Source organism: Wyeomyia smithii, chromosome 3 (assembly GCF_029784165.1).
Source record: "Wyeomyia smithii strain HCP4-BCI-WySm-NY-G18 chromosome 3, ASM2978416v1, whole genome shotgun sequence".
NCBI lineage: Eukaryota > Metazoa > Arthropoda > Insecta > Diptera > Culicidae > Wyeomyia > Wyeomyia smithii.
In genome coordinates, this window is record NC_073696.1 from 73,886,687 (window position 1) to 73,912,012 (window position 25,326).

Sequence of the window (25,326 nt, forward strand, 5' to 3'; positions counted from 1 at the left end):
CAGGTTTTACCTATTATCGTCCGGGGGATAAATGATGTCTTAGAGCGTTAGTTTCTTGAATGAAGGTTCTTTGCAATGTGGAGCATCTTCTTACAAAAGATTAGTTCTCTTTGACTTCATTAACCCCCCGGACGAAAATTAGACAAACCTGACGATAAAAGAGCTGATACCCTAGGTACACCAATCGTTATACAAATTACTCAATCAATTCTCTTTATATTGAGCACAGTAGAAGAACGCTACGTTTAAGTCACGTTTCGCAAAAGCATGTTTTACGTCCAAATATGTATTGCTGAAATAACATCTTGCAGAAACCCCGCTGTGCTACTACTGCGAGACATTCTGCTTTCGGCTGTCATATCTATCTTCTTTGACGTTTAAATACTACCATAACCGGTTGAAATCCCAATGTTTCAGGGAACATCTGTTTTTGACACTTACATTGTGTCCGGGAACTGACTGGCGTAGGAGTCTGAAACTCCTCGATCCGAAATAATTGGATTTCAAAAGTGAATCTGTCCTAACCGTAAAACGCCTGCAATTGACAGTGTGCCATTTGCAAATGCGGTTTTTGAAGCGTCATTTGGGAATTTCATCCAAAACCGAATAGAAGATTGTGCTTTAATTTTTAAAAAGGTTGTTGGTAATTAAATTTACCTGATTTTTTATTCAATAAAAGAAAATACTAATCTTGTTATATAACATCAAATCTAATAGTTCGTACTATAATGTAATGGTATTAATTTTTTTTAAATCAACACGACAACCATCTAACTACAAACAAATAATACATTGTTTGCCCTGTTCTTAATAGACGAACAAACTGTTACAAATGCGAGTTTGTGATTGATACGAATTAAAATCTCTCAATAATGAATCAATTGAGTTTCGAATTGTCTGAGGACAAATATATTTCAGAACACGCATTGACAAGTGGTTGTGTTGCGTGACCTTTTTCGAATAAAACCGGCCAAAAAAAGTTTACGTAGGCTCGACTTACTTGAGATAGGATATCAACTAGCCGAAAAAGTGAAGCATACAGCTGCAGTACACCTGGAACATATTAACCATACTAACCGTAAGCATTCATTGTGCAGGTAGCTGCAGTTGCGGTTGCTTTTAAGCTGGGAGTATTTTCTGTTGTGAGCTTTTTTTCTGCTGCGTAGTGCTTGTTACTTGTTCGTTAAATTATTTATTAGCTTGATCTCACCGATACACGGCCAGGAAGCTGTTTTTACTGTACAAGGGCTGGTTCTTAGTGTATTGGCGGGTGCTTTTGCTGTTGCTCGTGCGACTCCAGTCACCTAGCACATTAAAGCCTTGTTGTACAGGAATTCTCAGGTTTGGCGTCGAAAAACAGCGGTATGGAATAACACCTATAGTATATGATAGTCTGTGCAATTTAAAGTATTACGATTCGGCTGCCGATTTCCTTAACCCACTGTTGGCGAAGGTAATGCAACATTCACTAACAATCCCCTTCCAAATGTCCTTTCGATACGTGTTGAAATATAGTTTGTAGAAAGTAATATTTGTAATAAAAGTGTGTAACAACAATGTAGAGAGAAAGAGAGTGTATCGACAGGCTGAAACTATTCGTGTGCAATGCTATTTCGAGTTGCTTTTTCAAACTTTACTTATTAACTTTTACTGAATAACAGAATTCTTCTTGATATAACACAGCAATTTCAAATCACAGATAAAATTTTTAAATTCTCTCAGATCTTGTCTGATGCCGAAATGGAATTCAATATTCTCTCTCTGGTATGTCAAACCGTTGATTAGTTTCACAAAGGATTCCTATCCAACGATGTCCTTACTCCGAATTTGTATCCGAAGTGTATCCACAGCTGCGATATTCTCCTGAAGAAAATACTCCACAGCTATCAAGCAGCAACTTTCGGCCGTCTCTTAACCAGCTTTTGTGAGTTGAAGACAATCTCGCGATTCCAGGTGTAACGATAAGCAAATGCGACGTTCATGCTCACAGGTAGCATTCACTCCAACTGAATCGAAATTCACATCAATAGTCCTACGACGAGACCTTGACAGGGCCCAAATATCATTACACGCTTTTGATAGCGTTTCGCGGCTCTATGTTTTTAACCAAGCGCACTATCACTTGAGTCTCAAAGGTGAAAAATTCGCACTGCGTAACAAGCTTAACTGAAAAGACACGTTTGCCACGACACGAAGTTGTAGACTGAGGAAACCTTGTTCACGAGCCCGATTTCAAGCTCTACGCAAGACGAAAAAGCTACAATACATTCACCAAGACAAGTTCCGCCAACAAACAGGGTTCCAGTCGACAGTCACTAATTCATAGATTGTTAATAATATCAAGAGCAGACTACCAGGCTGGCCACTTGTTTGCGCAGACAAAAGTCATTAAGCTCTACGTTCATCACTAACACTGTTCGGGGCTAGTTCGACAATCGCAAGCCGGTTTAATCATTTGCTTATCATCGATTGTGTGCGTGTATGCATACGTTTTCGATCGCGAGGGATGTCCGAAATGGACAGTGTCACGAGGGTAGGGACCCATGGAAACAAACACAATGCGTTTCGTTCAAACAAATATACGTAGGTATAACGAACTGGCACCAATATTTGAATTCAAATTCGGAAAGTCCCATTTGAAACAGTAACAAAATCAGTTCCGCTGATCAAAGTCACAAAACATACGGATTAAGCGAAATTTTGAAAATTAAAATCAAGGCTGGTTGAGAATATTCAGAGTAAGTCTTAGAGGGTTAAATCTTTCGCTAGATTTCTGTAACACAATCAATAAATTTTCAGAAAAATGCATTGTTGAGGAACCACTGTAACAATTTCATTGTTCAATTATGTTGAACTTTTGCGTCTTTATATTCGACTACTAAACATATAAAACAGTGGTTCCTAACAAGGGTTTTGCGGCTGGCAGGGGGGCGCGAAGCGCTCAATAAATTTGACGGGTAACTAAAATTTGTTTCCAGATTTCTCTGTGAAAGCAGATTTTAACTCTTCTGCGTATTAGGCCCCAGATGTGTCTTCAATAAAAAATATGCCCTTCGAAAAAAAATTTAAAAAAATGTTTCAATCGAACCGGTTTTATTGTTTAGGTAGGGATGGGCGAAAAGCTAATGAGCCGTTCATATAACCGGTTCTTAGAAAAGAGCGAAAGAACGAACGGCTCACGAAAAAGAGCCACGGTTCTTTGAGCGCACCAGAACTGATGGGTTCGCACGAACCCGATGTTTACCGAAAACCACGAACTGTCAACGCTCGTGAACCACTGTGAACCATGAGCCGTTCACATGAGTCGGTTCAGAACGGTGAGTGAGCGGTTCAGAGCCGCTCATGCAAAAGAGCCGTTTCGCCCACCCCTATGTTTAGGTAACCTTTTGTAGTTTTTATAAAAAAAAAGATTTTTAAAAAATGAGCTTTTTTGGATAATTATTTCAAGTTTTTTTTCATAATATAATTTTTTTAGAGTGTATATTTTTTCAGAAAGGCAAAATTGTTATCTACAACTTTGCCGAAGACGTCACACCGATCAAACAAACCGTGTTGACTCTGAAAATATTTTTAATCATCCATACTTTCCCAAAATATCATTTTAAAATAGCTTCTCAAAAATGAGTCGTGTTCCATAAAATTGAACCAATAGCACAAAATGACATCTTTTGGCATTCTTTGCCAAGTTTCAGCCAAATAAAAAATGGTCGTTAAAATTGGTTGTCCGTTTTTTTTTTGTGTGGAATTGCTCAGGAAAGATCCGAATGGCAAAGATAAAAACGCAAAATAGCCTTAAACTTTTCCCAATAATTTATACACAGAATTTTTCTCACAACAGCCTTGCGTTTCCGACTTTTTATGGCAGAAAGTTATCAAAAGAAGAAAACTGTTCGAAACGACTTGTACACTAAAGTCGCTTTTTACGCGGGGGATACGTGCCGCGTAAACTCCGGAATCCGCGTAAAAAAACCGCGTAAATTCCGGAATCCGCGTAAAAAAAAACCGCGTAAATTCCGGAATCCGCGTAAAAAAACCATCGTTAATTTTGCATTCCGAGTGGAGGGAAACCGAAATCCGGGCAAAAAAAAATACCGCGTAAATTCCGGAATCCGCGTAAAAAGAACGCGTAAATTCCGGAATCCGCGTAAAAAGCGACCTTAGTGTAATTTTAAAATGCTCGTCGCAAAATCCATACTACAAAATTAGCTTTGAAATTGATTCCTCGTGCCAATTACTTCAAATGCAACAAACATAAATAATGCTTTCGAAAAAATCTGCTGTTATTCAAAAAAAAAATCTTTTTTGCTTCCCAGTAGCGCTCAATGCATGAAATTGTTTCATCAAGCTAGCTATGGTCGAGTCTTGACTGAAACAATAATTGGAATGCTAACCTTAACCTGAACTTTGCTTGTTTTTTGTTGCAAAAATTATATCTTGTTATATCTAGATACTGCTTTGATGATAGAGACTAGCTAGATACTGCTATGTAAGTATATTTATTACGTTATAATAAAAACAAAACTCAATTTAAGGATAATGAATTTTAAAAAAATCCATAATAATTCCAGGTTTTTCCAGGCGCATGTATAAATCAATAACGTCACCGGCTACGCCCTTACGCTCGGTTGGGGAAGGGATGAAGGAAGCGTTACAATGAATCGTAGTTACCAGCAACCAACTTTCCCTCTGCATCTCTGGCGACTATCACGGAGAGGTAGGTTCACTTGTCACCACGGTAATTTTGCATTCCGAGTGGAGGGAACCGAAATCTGGACAAAAAAAAAAATACCGCGTAAATTCCGGAATCCGCGTAAAAAAACGCGTAAATTCCGGAATCCGCGTAAAAAAGCCGCGTCAAAAAAACTCGCGTAAAGAAAACCGCGTAAAAAGCGACCTTAGTGTAATTTTAAAATGCTCATCGCAAAATCCATACTACAAAATTAGCTTTGAAATTGATTCCTCGTGCCAATTACTTCAAATGCAACAAACATAAATAATGCTTTCGAAAAAATCTGCTGTTATTCAAAAAAAAAAATCTTTTTTGTAGCCAGAAGGCTAAAATCCTGATATATTTTGTAGCTTCCCAGTAGCGCTCAATGCATGAAATTGTTTCATCAAGCTAGCTATGGTCGAGTCTTGACTGAAACAATAATTGGAATGCTAACCTTAACCTGAACTTTGCTTGTTTTTCCTTGCAAAATTTATATCTTGTTAGCACATCATTTCTTTGATCAAATTTTTCACTCGATTCCAAAAGTATTAAAAAGAAGTTATTTTTACTATTTCAGTTTGGGTTCGAATTGCTTTGCTATATGCAATCACTTCGTATATTTTTTTATTCAATATGTTGTTTGAGTCTGCTTTTTTGAGATTTTTTTCTATCCCAATGAAAACAATTTAATCATTTATTTATACCCTGAATAAATAAGTCAATTATTATGCTCTGGCCAAGAGATTTAAGAAAACTTTTCTGCTGCATTTTTCAGGCAATCGAAGCTAGATACTGCTTTGATGATAGAGACTAGCTAGATACTGCTATGTAAGTATATTTATTACGTTATAATAAAAACAAAACTCAATTTAAGGATAATGAATTTTAAAAAAATCCATAATAATTCCAGGTTTTTCCAGGCGCATGTATAAATCAATAACGTCACCGGCTACGCCCTTACGCTCGGTTGGGGAAGGGATGAAGGAAGCGTTACAATGAATCGTAGTTACCAGCAACCAACTTTCCCTCTGCATCTCTGGCGACTATCACGGAGAGGTAGGTTCACTTGTCACCACGGTAAAGTTACGAAATTTTCTTATATTTACCTCTACGCTTATAATTATAATTGCCAGGATTCAGCATTCAACTGCGTGTCGACTCTGACTTTTTTCAAATCTAGCGTGCGTAAGAGTCTCATGATCTTTCGTTTGTCAAAGCAGACTCTGTAACCTTGAGACTACGAGCTACCTTACATCAAAGCAGTAATACTTCAAAACAATAAACTACGAAACACTGAAACAAATTTAGACAAATTTAGAGGCGGGTAGATAGCTAAAAGTCAGACGCTTGCGAAACACGGTTGAATGCTTTTTGAAGACCAGTAAGGACACTGTTTGCACTGTAGTTGATGCGGCGAAATGGAATGCGCAGCAAAGAAGAATTGCTCTCACTGGTGCGCCTAAATTGATCTTACGGAGGATTGTAGGGTAAATCAAAATTGATTAAAAATTGTACTAATTTAAATTAGTAAAAAAAATTCTATGAAAGTCGATGTTAAAAAGCAGGTTTCGAAAATGGTCTTCATTGTGTGTTATTATATCATTATTGCAACCCCAAGTCAGCCTGATAGCTCTTTCAGTGTGGTCATACAGATTTCTGATACCAGAAATATAGTCTTCATTTGTTGTTTAGCAGAAATATAGTCTTCATTTGTAATCCCAGAAGATACCGGTTCACTGCATGATCCTGTTGTTCTCTATCGGTAAGGCTCTCATCGGAAACAGCGATAATAGCTCCTTACTTAAATAACACAGTGTGATTAAATATTGCATATTCAATATTTGCATGCTAAAATAAATATTTCATCGCGTATTGATTCAGGAGACCTTACCGCAAAAATGTAGAGCTTGAAATTTGAAGAACGATTTTCTTATTTTAATTTTTAGAAAAATACGTAGTTTTGTGATTTTGTACTGAAATAATTTGGAAACTCCAAAATTCGCTCTTACATACCATATTTCATCCACCTGACAAGATTTGATACATGGAGCAATTGATACGTATGAAAATTCCCAGTGTTTGCTCAATCTGTTTGAAAAATTAGAAAAAAAACACAGACATATTTGAGCCGTTGAGAGCAAAAGTGGTACATGTGCCACTTTTACACTTTTTGGGTTTTTTGCATAACATGATGCAGAACGCAATAATGTACTAGAAGATCCAAGAAAAACCGAGATCTGATAACCTAAACCAAAGTTATAGCCAACACAATTTTTGGTAATTAACATAATCACCATTTCGTTGAGAGCAAAAGTGGTACATGTCCAGTCTGTGCATGTTAGATGAACTGTAAGTCGAGGATCTTAGGATATAAAACAATCATGTCTTCAGCAAAGTTGGTCAAGTGATTGAGTATTTTCAGATGAAGATATGTCTAGTTTTACCTATTTCAGTATCAACTCGTACGCTGATATCAAATACATATACACTAGCGCCATGAAGAGAGAGTTCCCTAACAAACAGATCATCATTTTATAGTACTCAATCACGTGGACAACTCTGCTGAAGACATGAATGTTCTATGTCCTAAGATTAGAGAGCTGTAATGCATCCTTCATGCTCACACTGGACATGTACCACTTTTGCTCTCAACGTTTTCTGGTTGTCGTTATTTTTTCCATAGAACAAAAGTGGTACATGTTTTTCCATTGAAGTTTGTGAAAGTTTCTTAACCAGAACTGGTTATGCTTTCCTGTACCGTCTTTTGAAACCTTTCCAGGAGTGATTTAGTGAAGTTTTGTTGAAAAAATTTGTTGAAAACAATTTACTAATTGAGTGTTTTCGTTTATTGCGTCTCCTGAAAAATTTACTTAATGGCACATGTACCACTTTTGCTCTCAACGGCTCATTTGCGTCTCACAAAAACGGGGAGGGGTCCAGAGGGGTGGCACCTTTACCAAAACTTAGAGCTACTATTCACCTTGAATAAAATTCCAAGTTTTCCCAAATCGGTCGTTCCAGCGCTGAGAACGAGCATTTTCAAAAAACAAGTTCCGTCCTGGGTCTTTACAGGTTAATCACATCCCCAGGACTGTGTTTCGTTTGGCGGAAAGTCTCCATGCATTATTTTAGCTCAATTGGACATCAGAAAGTGGTACTTAAAAGCGATCGAAGTTTCTCTTTTGCGACCGATTAAAAATGCATTTTTATCAACGTATTCCACCCGCTAAAATTTTAATCGGCATCAAATATAACATCTGACTGATAAGGTAAGGTACATCGATCATTTTTTTTGCATTTTGCTTGACCTAGTACAAAAGAAATATCTGTATGACTGTCGTCCGAATTCAAATGTATAACCGGTTATGACCAGATTTCGTTTCAGTTTTTTTTTGCCAACGAAGGGGCGATAACGATAATGATAAAAACGATTAGATACGGAAATCCGCTTACTGTAACTTAGGGCATAGCAAACAATCACACGTCACTATTTTGCAATTGTAATGGAATTTTTTACAAGTGTTCTATGAAAAAAGATATAAAGCCTTTGAAATGAAGTTGTGACGTCTACAGATTTTTTTCTTATTCCTGTGTTCGATGGACACAACCCGATTATACTGCGTTATAATTTACAACCGTCATAAAGAAACCTTGCACGTCAAGAAGGAAAATGCTGTATAGCTTTTTGTATCCATTCACTTCGGAATCATTGGGCGAGAGAACTAATCACATAAATTCCAAAAGTTCAAGGTTAATAACCATTCGTACACACAGCACCGAAGTTTTCCGGTATGTAGCCGTCATCGGCTCAGGAGAAAATACTGCTCAGTTACTTAGTTGTAAATAAACATTTTTGCTATTATAAAAAATCAATAAAAAGGCTGGAAGTTTCTTAGAACCGGTTCTTCGGGAATATCCAGTGGTTGGAACCAACATTCGTATAAACGCAACGAGCAAAACATTTCGTGGCAAAATTCCCACAATCCACATGCGAAAAACCCTTTCAACGAGAAACTAGTAAACGCTCGCTATCAAAATATGGTCATAGATTATTGATTAATAGTTGACCGCTATGACGCGCCTGTGACTGTATTGACCTGCCCTAGTATAAGGCGTTTCTAGTAGTAGTAACGTGTACATAATAACCAGCCTAACGCAACACTAAAGCAGCAAGTGTGACTTTACAGCAAAGAAATAGATTACAATTCGAGCCTTTCTAGAGCTCTCTTAGGGAAGGAGTACAACAAACAATACACATTCAAATTTTACATCCATGTTAGTTAAGCGTGCGGCGTACAATACGAAGATATGTTTACGTGAATTGAATGATTCGTCATACTTTAGAAGATCATCGTCGATCGCAGCTGAATTCAACCTAACAATCCAGTTAATTAATTATCCGAGTCGAAATAGGGAAACATAACAGGCCTTTGTGTTGGTTTTCTTGCTTAGGCTACCAAAGAACTGTTTTGATTATACGAATTGTAAAATTACTTGTCGAGCAGGAGCTCAATCCAGATAATTCTTATCATTTTATAAATTACGTCACTGATCAAAATTAAAGCGAAATTTTGAGAAATCAGATCAGATGATTATTTCTTTGTTTGATAAATTTGATCAATTACCAACACCTTTTTAACAATTTTATTTATTTTATTTTTTCTTCAAACATAAAATATAGACTTAGGAGAATAAACTCTCAGCTAGTATCGTTGGTACCATGAATAATCATGTACTATCATAACTAAAACAATATTCAACAAACACGTATCCGTATGTTAACGGTTAACACTAGATTTCAAAAATATGGCAAAATGCAAATAAAAAGTCTCACACTTGAAAATTTTCGCCGGGACCCGGTAATTTATTACCGAGAACGGTACCACTGGCAATAATGGCAGCTGTTACATTTTTTCGCGAATCTTGGTTCACCAAACTGAAATTTCGGCTCGGTATTATTTTGTGCCGAAACTTCAGTTGGGTTGAACCGAGTTTTACGAAAAAATGTGACAGCTGTCTTTTGTTTTCAACCGAGCACTCAGTGAAGCCGTTTTGTGTGTGTGCATAATAATCTGGTTGTCATTTCGTTTACCAATAGGTAATTTTTCATGTAAAATTGTGCAGGTAGAAACTGTGAAATGGAATGAAATTGATCAACTAAAATGTGTATATATTTTATATATTTTCGTAAAATCATTTAACTTCAAATCTCAATTAAATTTAATGGAACAAGTTTTAAAATGCCAAAAGTTTATTCAATTTACTAAAAATGAACTGAATTTAGGGTAAATTGCGTTAAACTTCGAAAATCAAGTAATGTTTGATTAAAACACTAAAAATATAATTTCAAACGACATTTTTTATTCCTGGGGGACTCATCACCGCGACCAGAGACATTTGTTCTATTGTGATATTTCCCAGGTGTTTTCTGTACTCCGCACTTTATATTTTTGGCAGTATCACTATTGAAGTAAGTGGTACGCTTCCGAGTGGCGAGAAAGTTTTCAAAATTAAATTCCCCGATTTTCCCTGAAATTTAACATTAATTTCCCTGATACAGGTCGGACTCGATTATATAAAGACTCCATTATATATTGACTCGATTATATATGATTCGATTATATATAATTTTAGACTCGATTATATATAGAAGCAAAAAATTTTGTTCTTGAATTTCAAACATGACTTATCTAGAGCTAATGTATCGTAAGCGTATGTCTACAAAATACGTAACGCTTTAAATTTTAAAAACAATAAATTTTAAAAATTGTTTAAAAAAATTTACAAATAAAAAAACTAAAAATACTTAAACAAAAATACCAGAATAAAAATAATTTCAAAAATTAAAAAAAAAAATTAAAAAAAATTAAAAAAATTTTGAAAAAATATTTTTTTAAAATTTGAGAAATTAAATTCAAACAAGTTAACAAATCTATATGTACTTTCAAATTTTTTTTTAAATAATTTTTCTTTATATTTGACTGCAATTACATCCGAAATAACTGCAAGATATGTATTTTTTTGTAAGAAATGTGTTTTCTGACTTTAAGGGGATGAATCAAAAATAAAATTCTTCTTATTTATTCGAAAGCAACAAAACATTTATGAAAAATCAATATAAAACTTTTTTCTTCTCTGACTCGATTATATATAAAATTCGATAAGGGTAACGGGGGTATTTTGGCCCTCATGCATATTTTGGCCCACCCGGTAACATTTTACGCATTTTATCTGATAAAATCAATGAATATTAGAAAACTATGCACGCAACATTGAATAACACACCTAAGAATCATACTACACTATAACTTTCGTCAAAAAACTGGCTCTAGGTAGTGTTATTTTGGAATTAGTTCATACATATTCAAAGTCATGGCTGAGTCAACCCAAAGTCAAGAGGAAGTGGTAATATACAAGTCAATGTCCGGAACCTATTGAAAAAATATGTATGCTAATGAAACAATTCGTTGCTGTAGTAACATCAATAAAATGTCATAGAAACAGTTTGTATACTTTAACATGTTGGAAAAAGTTGAAAAAGTGGTTAAACGCATGGCCGAAATATGTTTGCCTGTTTCTGAAGCAAACATATTTTGGCCATGTCAAGTTTTGACATCTCTTTGATTACCGTTCGGTCGTTGCACGTGAACAAAGAAGTAGCTTGTGACAATTTGCAGGTAATTACTTCTTAATTTATCACATTTAACGATATGATATTAGATGAGAATGCCTGTCAAACCGCTATAAGCCAAATCATTTCATATTTAGATGCCTAAAATTTACAAAAATTCAAAGCAGAAGGATGTTCTCCTCAAACCCACTGTTTTTGCTCTAAAAATACCGATGATGGTCTCAAATATAATTAGTCCGAACTATTTCCATACACGTCTGTAAATATAAAGGTGGGCCAAAGTAAATATTTGGTGGACCAAAATATGTTTTAGTACTTTGTAGAAATTTTGATATTTCTAGGATATTTTTCAATATATTGCATTGTTGAACGGTGTATAATAAAATAGATACTTAGCTTTTAACAATGGTATAATAAAGTAGGTTTTTATGTTGAAAAATTGTGTTTGTTTTTAATGAACTGTGCGAACACCTCCCAAAGCTGGCCAAAATACCCCCGTTACCCTATATATAGTGAAAAAAAATCAGCGTTCAGCACAAAAAAGTGTAACGTAAATGACCGCAACTCTGAAATCCCAGTGAAAAATGTGCTCGATCGGATATGAAACCAAACAATAAAAGTCCCGCACTAGCCTTTTACGCTGAATGAATTCGTTTTGGCGCTAAAGAGCAGTTGAAAAAACGCATCTCGGTTGAAAACTTTTTCCTATTTGTTTTTCAGTTTTCCCTGACATTCCCGGATTTCCCTGATCAAAAAATGAATTCCCTAACATTCCCTGATTTTCCAGGTTTTCACCAACCTGATTAATACTGATGATTTACCAGAAGATTACGGAAAAACTGATAACAGAGTTGATTTTTGACCTTGTGCAAAAAACCGATTTAATCGGTCGAACGATGATCGAATGAGAGCAAAATCAAAAAATTCCATCATTTTTTCGTTTCCAAAGTAGCTGTGACTTATATTTTTTAGTTTTAATAAAATGCATGGCTTTCTTAAGTGGTCAATTACTTTAGAGAATTCATAGATTTACAGTAAAGCTTTTTTACACTTTTTTTACGACGATTTTCCAAATAACGCGTTTTTTACGACGTTTTTTTCAAATAACGGGTTTTTTTACACGGTTTTTCGTCCTCGCGTAAAACGGGTACAGTAAGTAAGTAACAGTAACGATAACAGACTGTAGTATGGTGTTTCTTACACAGTTACATGTTTATAGGTTTTTTACGCGATTTTTCCAAATAACGCGGATTCTTTACGTCGTTTTTTTATTAACGCGTTTTTTTTTACACGGTAATCGTGTAAAAAATACTTTACTGTATTTCATGAAGTAAATGATCGAAATTTAACTTATAGCAATGGGAATGTTCTTGGGCATATACCAGTACTTGTTTTGAACATACCTACACTGTATGGAAGAACAAGCAGCGAGTTATTGGGAAAATGTTGTAAAGAATGATTACTTTTACCCCATTTTATGGTGTACAATAAAAAGATGCAACGGCAACCTAACAGAAATCTGGCTCATTTTAGTGTTTGCCTGACGTGTAATTCGAAATTTGGAAAAATTTAAATTTATCTAGCATTACAGCAACATTGAAGGCAGTATACAATTATGATTTTTGCCATGTATACCACTTGATTTGCTTCAACGAACTGAGCCTTTTTTTTCAAATATTCAATGCACTTTACTTGTACACTTTCAATGGAAAATAAGTTTTTAACGTAAACTAAGTCCAAGTACTTGACTTTGTCAGACTAACTTAAAATAATCTTATTCACCTGATAACGTGATTATTGTTTGGTTTGCAAGAAGCTCTAGGTTTACGAGGGAAAATGACAAATTTAGTTTTAGACGCACTGAGAGAAATTTTCCATTTTTGCAAGAGTATGTTTATGTAGAGTAAATATCTAAGTTTTTCTGCAATCGACTACATATGTTTGACGCGAAGATTAAGTCAAATCAAATTGTTATAAAGTTAGTACAGCTTATTTGTCATTGTGTTACCCACAATTGATTGAATGGAAATATATTCAATGTTCAGTATAAATTAAAATAAAAAACGCTAGTTTCACTGGGCGTTTAACACAAAATCAAAGTATTTTCGAATATGTTCTTTACTAGTATCTCAAAATGTACCAAGTACTGTACGGTAAAAATTTGACAACATTTTTCAAGACTCGAACAAATGTTTTTATGCTGTTGCGGTAGTTCTTAGATACATATAACTATAAGAAATCATAAGAAACAATTCAAGGAACTAACCTTTTTTAGGCTTTTCGAGAGTAGATTTAGAGACAATCAGGGATGAATCCAACATCAAGTCAGATGTGATGACTGGTTTGGTATCAACGATGACATCGAAGAGAGCATTACTGAAGAGGCCTTCTGTGAGGATTTAAATAAAATTAATAGAGTTAATCGTGAGATTGGCTTCTGCTGCAAGTTTACCATTGCAGAAATCGTAGTCTTCGGAATTTAGCTCAACATAGGAGTCCTGGGAGAATGGAGACGTTGGCTCCATTTTGCCCTCCCAGTCCATGTTTAGCAGATGACAAGCTTCCATCGCTGTTTTCCGATAATCTCACAGATGTGGACTCAACAAACGACGATGGTAAATATTGGGTAAATATAGATGTTAAAGACAATGATGATTTTTGGAATTTAAAACTCGGGTCTGTCGCTGGGGACGCCATTTTGCTTGTGTAAGATGCCATTTCGGCTCTGAAAGACAAAAAAACATTGTTTTAATAAACTTAATATGTAGTTGTGATAAATCGCGTTCTACATTAATAAATTATTGAGCTATTTTACAAGAAAACGTAACTTTAGAATAATACAGATAGTGAGAATGAAAAAAAAAAAAACATTCTATAATTGCAAATTTTTAGAGTGAAGATGTTCTGAATATTGATAAAAGGGATTAGACAATATAGAACAGTCAGATAGAAGGGAGTCTTCGTCATATCAAATTGCTCAATCATCGGTATTGCAAATAACCGAAAATATACAAGAAAAAATATATTTGATTTGCTCAAACATCGTGTACTTTATAAATTCATCTCATAAATCATGCATCGTAGAAACCATCATTTGACACCATCGTTTGATTATCTCTGCCATCAATCTACAGTCTGTAAGTAAAATTTACATTCGTCAGTCATTGCCACTTTAATGATATTTACAAACAAGAGAACTGCACTCATCCAGAGGATCATTTTTATGCAACATAGTAAGATTGCGAACATGTGTCAATGAAGTCGATTCGACGGAGTAAAGGAAATAATGGAATTTAGCCACACTATCCCCCCTACACTAATTGTATTGTACCAGTTATTTCAAGAATTCGATTTATCAAATGCCAATATAAATGTTGATTCAATGCTTTCTATATTGCCTGTAGATGTACCATGGCCCTAGAATATGTTTAGATTTTTCGAATTACAAAATCATTTTTTTCCCAATTTTTTAACGCCAAGAAATTATATTGCTGACGTTGGACTTTTCATAGGTAGGTACATATATAAAAAGTTAGTTTTGCAATACATAATATCGATTACGTCATTTTTAGTTCAGCTACTCTCTTTACTCTACATTTTGTATTCGATGGTAACAGTCTGCTAAACTAATATGTTATTTTGTTTCCTAATCTAAACAGATATAGGAATTTCGTTACAATTCCCATAAGAGCATTTAACGTCATACCGATGACAATACGAAATTATTGCACACGCTAGCTATCCCATATCTGAATGGCGTCGCGAAAACAAGAGCGACTGTTGAAGTTTTTCGCAATTGTATTCCTTTGTGGACGTAAATTGTTACTCACATCATGCTAATCCACTAAAATATGTTCTGTTGTACTTGGGCACCGCAGTGCGCTGCTAGCTGCTCGCAACTAGTAATCCATTTTCACCTTTTTATAAAATCGCGTAAAATTTTCGACACACTTTTTTCAGGAAACATTGGGAAATGAGAGTGATTCATGCTCGGCATTCATGTTCATGCAGGCTGTGAGAAATGTTGTAGTATGTGTGTTCATATGCAACAGAAATGTCATACTGAAACTCTACACAAATTTTGGGACGGGAAAGAATTAGAGATGGGCTTATTAAAAATTGCGTAACTACCATTTCAAAGTTCTGTATCATTGGATAGCGGAGAACAAAGAATGTGTTATAAACAGGCCTTAGACGCGCCTATGCTTTTGCACTGGGTTGTATGTGACTTTTTTTGTGGCTCCATTTCCATTTCGAACCCACTGTGGTTCCAATATTTTGCTTGTTATTTTTCGGTCATAGAAAAATGGCGTCTTTTCATAGGTAGTGACGGTAAAATTGATCAAAGTATCGATTCTCGAATCGATACTGGCATCGAGAAAAAAGATTGAAACTTTGATAATATCGCTTCCAGAGTATCGGTTTTGTTAAGTATCGGATCGTTCGAATAGTTTTTCAAGAACAATGTTTTGAATAACGTTTAAAATAATATCATTGTTTATTGCAACTTAAGAAATATATATTTACTCTAATTAAACCATTCGGACTCATCAATACTTCCCATAAAACAATGCTTTTGTAGATATGTCGCCGATAAACGGTTTCTTTTTTCCGATATCAATGACCCAGCTTTCGAAAACAGGCGCTCGCACGGAACTGAAGTAGCCATTCGCCCTGACGGAATTAAATCATCTCCTTCACACACATTGAACTGCCCGTATGCGAGTTTTAGGGAAAAATATTAAAATGTTTGCTATCACATTCACTCTTGAAGAAATTCCTATCTTCTGCACTCATAGCGTAAACAAATTGAAGGTGGCAGCACCGTAACTCCGTCAGAGCGAATATTAACCATATACATTCTTGCTTGTTCGTATAACGCTGGCAAAACTGCTTTCAATTCTCCCCACTGCTCGAGGGGGTTAGTGTTTAACGCACTCAACGGTAATTTAAGATAAACCGCTAATTCATCCCCCGCTTGAGTTTATTTATTTGGCGTATCAATTGTTAACAGCTTGTGATGTTCCCAAAAATCGTATGGTTTTTCATGTGATTTGTGGTGTATCTGCGTATCTACACTCGCGTCAACTTTTTTGGTTCCATCGCTTCGCTCCATGACGTTACGGATTTTACTCAGCGCTTCAGCACAAGCAGCAGAATCCTGAAAATAAATGTTTTTAAATCTCGGATCTAGGGTTGTCGCGATTGCAATCTGGGATATATGCTCGATTTGACCGAAACGTTTTTCGATTTCTCTTGAAAATCCTTCTCTGACGGATTTTATCTCTGCTACATCGCTTTCGAATGAATTGATTTGTGAGTTAAGGTAATTTATCATTGGAATGATTTTAGATAGAGTGACATATTTTTCTCCACTCAATTCCCTTGTCATGAATTCAAAGGGTTTCAGCAATTGTATAAGTTGGCGTAGAATTTCAATTTCAGCAGATGAAGGCATCACTGGACTGTTGCAATCATCCAAAAGTAAATCAACCAGCGTTTTCCGCAGTTCCAAAAACCTCTCAACCATATAAAAAGTGGAGTTCCACCGTGCGTATAACTTTTTTCTTATTTCCTTCTACAATATTTTCGTTTGATTGAATTCTCCTCAACGCATCACAAACTTTTACGCTATTTTTAATATATTTAACTATTTCGCGTACTTTGCAAATTGGCGCTTTAACTGCGTCAATCGATGTAGCAGCCTCGGTAATTAAATTCAAAGTATGAGCGAAGCATGGAAACCTGCGGTTATCAAATGTTTTACGCATCGCTGCAACCATATTAGCTCCATTATCAGTGACAACACTAACACTTTATTGATATCAATATCCCAATCCTCCAACGCCTTCAGAGCCGCAGCTTTGATATTATCTGCTGTATGACTCACACACATTTGCTTTACGACGATATCGGCGGATGTAATTGCTGTGCTTTCCAAAAAATGTGCTGTGACTCCCAAATAACTTTTTCTGACATTGTTTCTGTCCAAATGTCCATTGTGAGACAAATATGGCGAGCTTGTTTGATTCTGGATTTGTAACTTGCAGCCAACACCTCATATTTTAGGCAAAGTTGATTTTTTATGTAGCCCACTGAAGGAATTTTGAAGGATGGCGCTAGAGTTTTCATTAGCTTGATAAATCCTTCTCCTTCGATCATAGCAAAAGCTCGTTTATCCTTGCAAATGAAGTAAAGAATATGAATCACAATGTCAGCATGACGCTGTCCGCCTAAAAATATTGTAAGAAATATATGAAACTCCCAAAGCTAAAATCTATTGTACCTTCAGAATATGTAGCAGTTTGCCAGAAAGCCTTCTTGATTTCAGAGATTTGATCTTGTCCTTGAGAACCAGAATCCGGAACAGATGACAATGTAGACTCAGCAGAAGCAGATTCTCTTGGAACTGTGGCCGTTGGAACGAAGAATCCTGCGACAGACCGATTCACTGCGTTGGTTGTTTCTTTTTGCGCAGATTCCGAAAATTTTCTACACTCGAATAGTATCGCGTAAAATGTTTCGTAAGGTTTGTTGTATTACCACAATATTTAAGTTTTTTAAGGCAAATTTTGCACTGGGCACTTCTTCATTGCTGTTTTTTTTTTAAATACAACCAAGCTTTACTCGGAGCCATCCTTTTTGCCAATCGATGAATGACGTTTCCTGTTTGAAGTTGATTCCCGCGAATTTTCTGTTACCGCTAAAAAAACGACACGAAGCTAAAGCATATTATATAGCCTGATCGCACCTACACGAAACTCTATAATATACTATGTACTAAAAAGAAGCATAAATGTTTGCCTTCCTTTTTTTTAACACAAAAGTCAGGAGAACAGCAAAAGTGTTGTAGTCGCGAATTATTTTTTTCGATTCTAACAAAATGTATCGATATCTCAAAAGGATCGAGCTCGAGCATCGATACCAATTTGTCGTGTATCGTGGAAAAAGAATCGATTATGGATCGGTATCGGCAGAATCGTAACGTCACTATTCATAGGCCTGGTTATCAGAGATGCCAGATATACAGACAAATCTGTATTATACAGACTTTCTGTGTTGCGATACAGACACGCATAAGCCTACAGATTTTATACAGACATTTAGTATAATACAGATATTACACAGATATCTGATATTCTACATAATGGTTTTACCAGTATACACAAAAAAACGAACACAAAAACCAAAAGTCACTGTAGCCGTTGCTGGAAAAAGTGAACTAGGAACTGAACACTTTGCTGAACATATTAATCTTGCGTTTTCGAGAGTGAAATCATGACAACAGGAATCGAGTCAGGCTATCGGGGTTTTTATCGGCCCCGTGGGCACTAATCTGCCTGTTTCGCCCCCAGTAACAAACAGCTGATTGTCTCGATCGATTGCCATGCAGGTTATATTGGTGAAAAGACCGTTTGTTCTATTCGGAGCAATATCCAACGTTGAAGAATTGCTTAAAATGTCCCAAACCTTGAAGGTACTATTTTTATAACCGCGAGACTTCTGCCATCATGTATCAGTTTAGCTACATTACGACGAACGACGATTTTTATCACGGGAAAGACTCTTACTTCTATGTGTTACTTAGATTTAAAAGATAAATTAGCTATCGATTAATCGACCAACTATGATAGACTCGAAAAAGAACAATCAAAACAAGCAATAAAACAAAACAATCTGACAGGTCGACAAATAATTATGTATCAATGTATCGGTAACTTTTTTTCGCAGCGGTATACAGACTTATACAGACATTTTTATGGATTATACAGACTTGCCAAAAAAAAGTCTGGCATCTCTGCTGGTTATAAACGTATTTACGTACAAATGTATTATTGTTGATTTGCGACAAATTTTCTCGCGAAAAATTCTTGTAGAAGTGCGCGGTTACGTCCAACCGCGGTAATATCTTCTACCAAAAGTGCGGAAATTGAATTTGCGCACTTTTTGTAGAAGACACCAACATGATTGGTTATACCCGAGCACTTCTACGGCGTTTTTCATGCACCTTGCGAGATAAATTCTCCCGCAATCAACAATAGTACCACAGAGAACAGACTAACAAGCAAACGATAAAAAGTGTTTAAAACAGATTGTGCGCGGAAAAATATACTCTCCGAATCACACCCCTCGTCATGCTAAGTGGTAAACTAATATGTGATGTCGCTACCGTCGCCGTGGAGCGAACGGCATACACGCTCACTCTGGATAACCCAAAACTGAGTCAAAACCTAATCAGTTTCGCTAAAGCCGTATGTACTCAAAATTGAGAAGAAGTTGTTATACTCATTTTTGAGTACCACCGAATGTTATAAAAATTGAGTAAATAATACCCATATTATACCTGATGCGCGATGCGTACACTGAAAACAGTTCTGCAGTCAGAATTACTATATTGTAGGGTTGATTCAAATACCTAACACCAAATGATTTGTGCAGACTACAACTAATATTTGTTTTAAGAGGAAAGTCGTTGCTTTTACTATAAGATCCACATCAAGGTTTAGTAGTAATAAATACCATGTTTCATAGTACTTTTGATAATTATACCAGGTGTATTTCCACCATGATTCGCGCTTGAATTTAACCCATTTAGCAGTAAAACCAACTGTGTGGTATAGTATTTTCAAAAACATTGAGAATGATATGGTTGAGCACATCGCAGTTAAATTAACTGTTTTTCATTTTCTTTTTTATTTTAGTATTAAACGTTCGATTCCAATACATTTTATTCATTTACATAAGTATGATACATACAATGTTTATTTGAACTTTTTCTTCATTCGAAAATAACTGTTTGTGTTGTGTTTAAATTGGAGGTTCATCGAACTGATCAATATTAACTATATAAAACATTTGCTTTTCTTCTTTTACTCTAATACCCCGTTCACACTACACCGCATATCACCTGATATCAGGCGATTCATGCTATCGAGGCCATATCACCATCCATATTACCTGATATCCCATACAATCGAGCTGTCAACGGATATCACCTCGGCTACATGCTATCGCGGATATCATGTTCGAAAACCAATAATAACCACAATTCAAGCAGTTGGCAACATGGCCAACAGACATTTGACTCAACCCTACAAATTTCGAACTTCGCGCTGCATGCGAGAAAAAAGGAAGGAAATATTTTTACTATTTTCATCCCGCACATGTTGACAATTGCATATAAGAGTTAGCGTTGGTGCGTGCCAACTCGCTGACATCTCAACCCTAATCCCATTGCTCTTGTTGTCTTGTTTTACCATTTTTTGTGTTCTTCTATTTTCAATAACCAAAGCAAATGTCAAATCATATCAGCTCACTCAAATGTGAACGCTCGAGGTGATATCCGATATCATCTGGCGATACCAGGTGATATCCGGCGTAGTCTGAACAAGGCATAAATGATACAAAATGACTTGAATATTCTGCTATCTGCCATTACTGACAAGCGAGTAGACAATTAGACTGTCAAAACTTGACCTAGCTCGTATATAGTAACTTACTCTTTGAATTCAATACAGCGCAATGAGGTTAATCGAGGGGCCTTAAATTGATCAGATTTTTGTATAGAATGGGATTCTTGTATTGTTCTACCTCAAGCAATAAATGTTTCCTCTAGATGGTTCAACAGGGATTGCTGAAATCGGAATTGTTGAATAAATCCTTCCCATGTGTCGAAGATAAATCTATGCAGTTTTCCATGAATAGCATCAATATCCACGTCAATCTAAAAACTAGAGAAATTAATATGGCTTATTATACTTTATTCTATAAAGCAGGTTACCAAAAGGTATCCATTTTCATCGGACAGTCTTGGTCATTCGGCCAGTATATTTATTCAACATAAATTAATGTGATAGAACTGTCCAATAATCGGTATCAGTTCGTTGAAATTGTTGTCTTTCCAACAGAAAGTTTTTGCCTTTCTCCTAGAAAGGTATAGCAATCACTTGCAAAACCGAAGATATAAAAGTGCTCCAAAGGGCCGAATGGCATATATCACTCGACTCAGCTCGACGAGCTAAGCATTTTTTGTATGTATGTGTGTGTGTATGTGCAGATTTTTATTCTCACTCACTTTTGTCAGAGATGGCTGGACCGATTTTCATGAAATTAATTGCAAATGAAAGGTCTCGATGTCCCATAAGACCCTATTAAATTTCATTGTAATCGGATTTTTAGTTTAGAGGTTATGTATCAAAATGTAAAAATCATGTAACATCATTATCTCGAAAACTACACAACCGATTTGAACAAAATTGGTTTCAAATGAACGGGCTACCTGAAAAACCCTTAACTTTTGAATTTCATGAACTTGTGGTTTGAAATTTATGAAAAGAAATGTGTTCTGAAGACTGTTTAATCTCACTCATGAGATGAGATAAGACTCAGAGATGGCTGACCCGATTTCCACAAAATTGGTGTCAAATGAAAGGTATAGCTGCCTCATAACACCTTATTGAATTTTACTCTAATCGATCTGTAACTTCGTCTGTAATGTACCGAAATGTGAAAATCACGAAACTTCATTATCTCAGAAACTACACAACCGATTTGATCAATATTATTATCAGATGAGCGAGCTAGTTAAGAATGAATTATGATTGAACACGTGGTTTCAAAGTTTGGCTGCCCTATACGTTCCCATTTCATTTGATTATGATTGAACTTAAGCCACCGTTATGTATTAAATTGTTAATAAAACAACGAAAGTCTATTATTTCAAAGATTACATGACTTATTTGAACATAACTAGTGTCATACGAACGAGTCATCTCTCAAAATTACAAATAACAAACTTCATAACAATTTGATATGTATGTGGCTCAAAAGTTATGGAAAGAAAAGAAATTCAAAAACTATTTGAAACTATACCTGCTTCGATCGATATATGTGGCCTCAACATAATTTAAATATGGTGTCGTACTATTTGAACGTTCCAAATTCATTGATTCCTTGCGATGTGTTTAAAGTCTGCAAATGCACGACGAATCGGCCATAGGATATGATCAAAGTCAAATAACAAATCGTTTGAAATGATTGGTTTTATCGCAATGACAACATCCTCGGCTGTTGGCTTCTGTACATCGCCTTAATTCTGAATATATTCATATTGGGTGGAATTTGGTCATTTTCAGCAGATTTTCTGGCATCAGTCTGACACAGGAAATACCCATATTGGGAGGTATTTAGTTATATGGTTGTTTTCCAGAAACTAAAAGTGGTCGTCTTTAAATTCAAAATGGTGTCCAGGGTTAATTTTTGGTTTCTATGCATCATCTCGATTACGGAAATATCCATATTGAGTAATATTCGGTCATTTTCGACTGTTTCCTAGAAGTTGCCATTAAGCAATTCAAAATGGTGCCTGACGTCAATTGTTAGCTCATTGCATCATTCTGGTTCCAGAGACACTCATATTGGATGATATTTGGTTATTTTAGGCTGTTTTTCACAAACCGGAAGTCGCCGTCTTGGATTTCAAAACGGTATTTAATATAGTTTCTGGCCTCTGAGCGTCATTCTGGTTGAAGAAACACCCATATTGGGTGTTATTCGATCATTCTCGGCTGTTTCCCAGGAACCGGAAGTCGCCAACCTAGAATCCAAAATGGGGTCTGTGGTCGATTTCAGCTGCTGTGTATCATTCTAGACCCGGAGATACTCATGTTAGACGGAAATCGGCCATTTTTGGCTGTTTTCCAGAAACCAGAAGTTGCCATTACACCATTCATAATGGTGTCTGAAGTTAGCTTCACTCTGAGGTTAGCAAAACTCTGGCTCCGGAGATACTCATATTGGATGGTATTTGGTCATTTTCAGCTGTTTTTCTGAAACCGGAAGTCGCCATCTTAGAATTCAAAATAGTATCTGTGGTCGATTTGAGCTCCTGTGCATCATTTTAGATCCGGATTATATTATATTGGGTGAAAATCGGCCATTTTTGGTTGTTTTCCAGAAACCGGATGTTGCCATCTTACAATCCAAAATGTTGCCTGAGGTCGATTATGGAACATATTTGTTACCTTTAAAAGCATTCTCATACAAAATTTGGCTGTATTTTCTTGATTGGTTCTTGAACTGTGCGAAATTTGTGTTTCATTTGTATGGGACCCCTCCCTTATAGAAAAGGGAGGAGTGTCAAAGCATTATGGACATAATATTTACCACTAAAAACATTTACCTGCCAAATTTGGTTCCATTTAATTGATTAGTTTTCGAGATGTGCAGAATTTGTGTTTCATTTGTATGGAACCCCTCCCTTTCAGAAAAGGGAGGGGCGTCCAACTATTATGGACATATTTGTTACTCCCTAAAACATCCACATGCCAAATTTTACTTGCTTGGTTTGTTCTTGAGTTGTGCAGAAATTTATGTTTCATTTGTATGGGACCCCTCCCATCCAGAAGAGGGAGGGGTATCAAACTATCATAGGAACCTTTATCGGCACCAAAAACCCCTACATACAAATTTTCACGTCGATCGGTTCGGTAATTTTTGAGCCTATATGGATCAGACAGACAGACAGACCGGATTGCATTTTTATATGTATAGATTACAACATCAATTTTTTAGAACCTAAAGAGTGAATATACATTCATTGGATTGAAGCGTTCGTGTAAATCTATTTAAACAAATAATAAGTTTGAATGAGAAAGGCTGGGTCTGACCACTAGGTGGATTAATTTAGGTTTTTTTTGTGGAAGTGATCGTACACTCAAAGAAATCGACACGACACTATAAAGTGTTTTGCACTTGATTTCGCCCTACTGGTCAAAACATATAGAATTCATATGCGAAACACTTTAGAATTATTTATCGTGCAACACCTCATTTTCAAAAGGAAAACACTTTCAATTCTCGTGTTGTGACATATAGACATTAAGTGTTTGGATTTTGAATCTCAAATGAATGTTTACCGAGCTTCGAATGGTTTTTCTTCGATTTTAAAATGAAAATAGTTTTACATGGAAGTGATTGCATATTACATAACCTTTATTTTATTAATAAAATTCAAAATTTAATATAATAATTCATCGCCAAACATAACCTTTACTGCTCTGTTGAAGGAGCCTGTAAAGCAAACAAAGAATTTAATTAGTTGAATTGAATTTTATTTAGTAAACAAATACTTGCCTCTAGCGTAAAGATGCTTTCATCAGAATCAATGTGATCTTGTGCTGGAAGAACGAAATTAAATTAGAATTCTATTCTTTTATGTGACATAAATCACTTACCTTGCAAAAACTTACAGATGTAGTCCGGGAAATCATCGAACTTCTAAGCCGTATGACACCTGCTGACTTCTCATCTTCCGCCATTTTTCTACTTTTCAGCACAAACGGCACTTCATTTGACATATAAAAACAAAACAAATCATCTGAAAGTGTTTCGCACATGTTAATCACTGTGATGAAACAGTGGGGCAGATTCAAGTGTAATCCACTTGAAAGGGATGTTGGAATCATACGTAAAAGAAGTGCGGCTCATGGATGTAAGTTGATGTGTGCGACAACTTGAAACGAAAGTGAAAAATGATTGAATTCGATAAAAAAAATTCTTCTAATAACATTGCGGAGTCATTTTAATATCCAATTGATGAAACACTTGGATGGAGCGTGCGCAGTTTTTTCAGTGTATAGAAGTCCCGAGGAATGCTTTTTTCCTATCGTGCATTCTCGAGAATTATAATAAGGTTCCTGCAATAAAAGATAATAATAGAAATAGAATGAATATGTTAAGAAGTAAACATGTTGAGCTTTTCACGATTAGTTTTGGAGAAAACTGATCAGCGATGTACTGCACAAATTTGATCATATCGACAAGTGAGATGTCGCATCCGTTAGCAATATAATAGTCCACTATGATGTGCGTCAAAAATTTACTGTGCTGCGAGTCAAATCTTCAATGTTTATCATAGTAGTTTCGAACAATCTTTCCTTTTCATTCGTCTCTAGTATGTAATCGAGAATGTTTTGGGTAACCG

At 35.8% G+C, this 25,326-nt stretch overlaps 1 protein-coding gene across 2 annotated transcripts in view; it reads right to left on the reverse strand.

Moving 5' to 3' along the window:
* LOC129727700 (activating transcription factor of chaperone) overlaps window positions 1-15,336 on the reverse strand; it is a 28,495-nt gene extending 13,159 nt beyond the window's left edge. Inside the window, exons 1-3 of one of the 2 annotated variants that reach the window (XM_055685765.1) lie at window positions 15,173-15,336; window positions 13,795-14,067; window positions 13,609-13,731 (exon numbers count right to left, since the gene is read on the reverse strand). In XM_055685765.1, the coding sequence (XP_055541740.1) occupies window positions 13,609-13,731; window positions 13,795-13,909 (238 nt within the window). In that variant the 5' untranslated portion in view covers window positions 13,910-14,067; window positions 15,173-15,336. Of the gene's footprint in view, window positions 1-1,077; window positions 2,202-13,608; window positions 13,732-13,794; window positions 14,068-15,172 lie in introns of those variants that run through there. The other variant, XM_055685766.1, reaches the window with a different exon arrangement.
* Window positions 15,337-25,326: the final 9,990 nt, after the last annotated feature.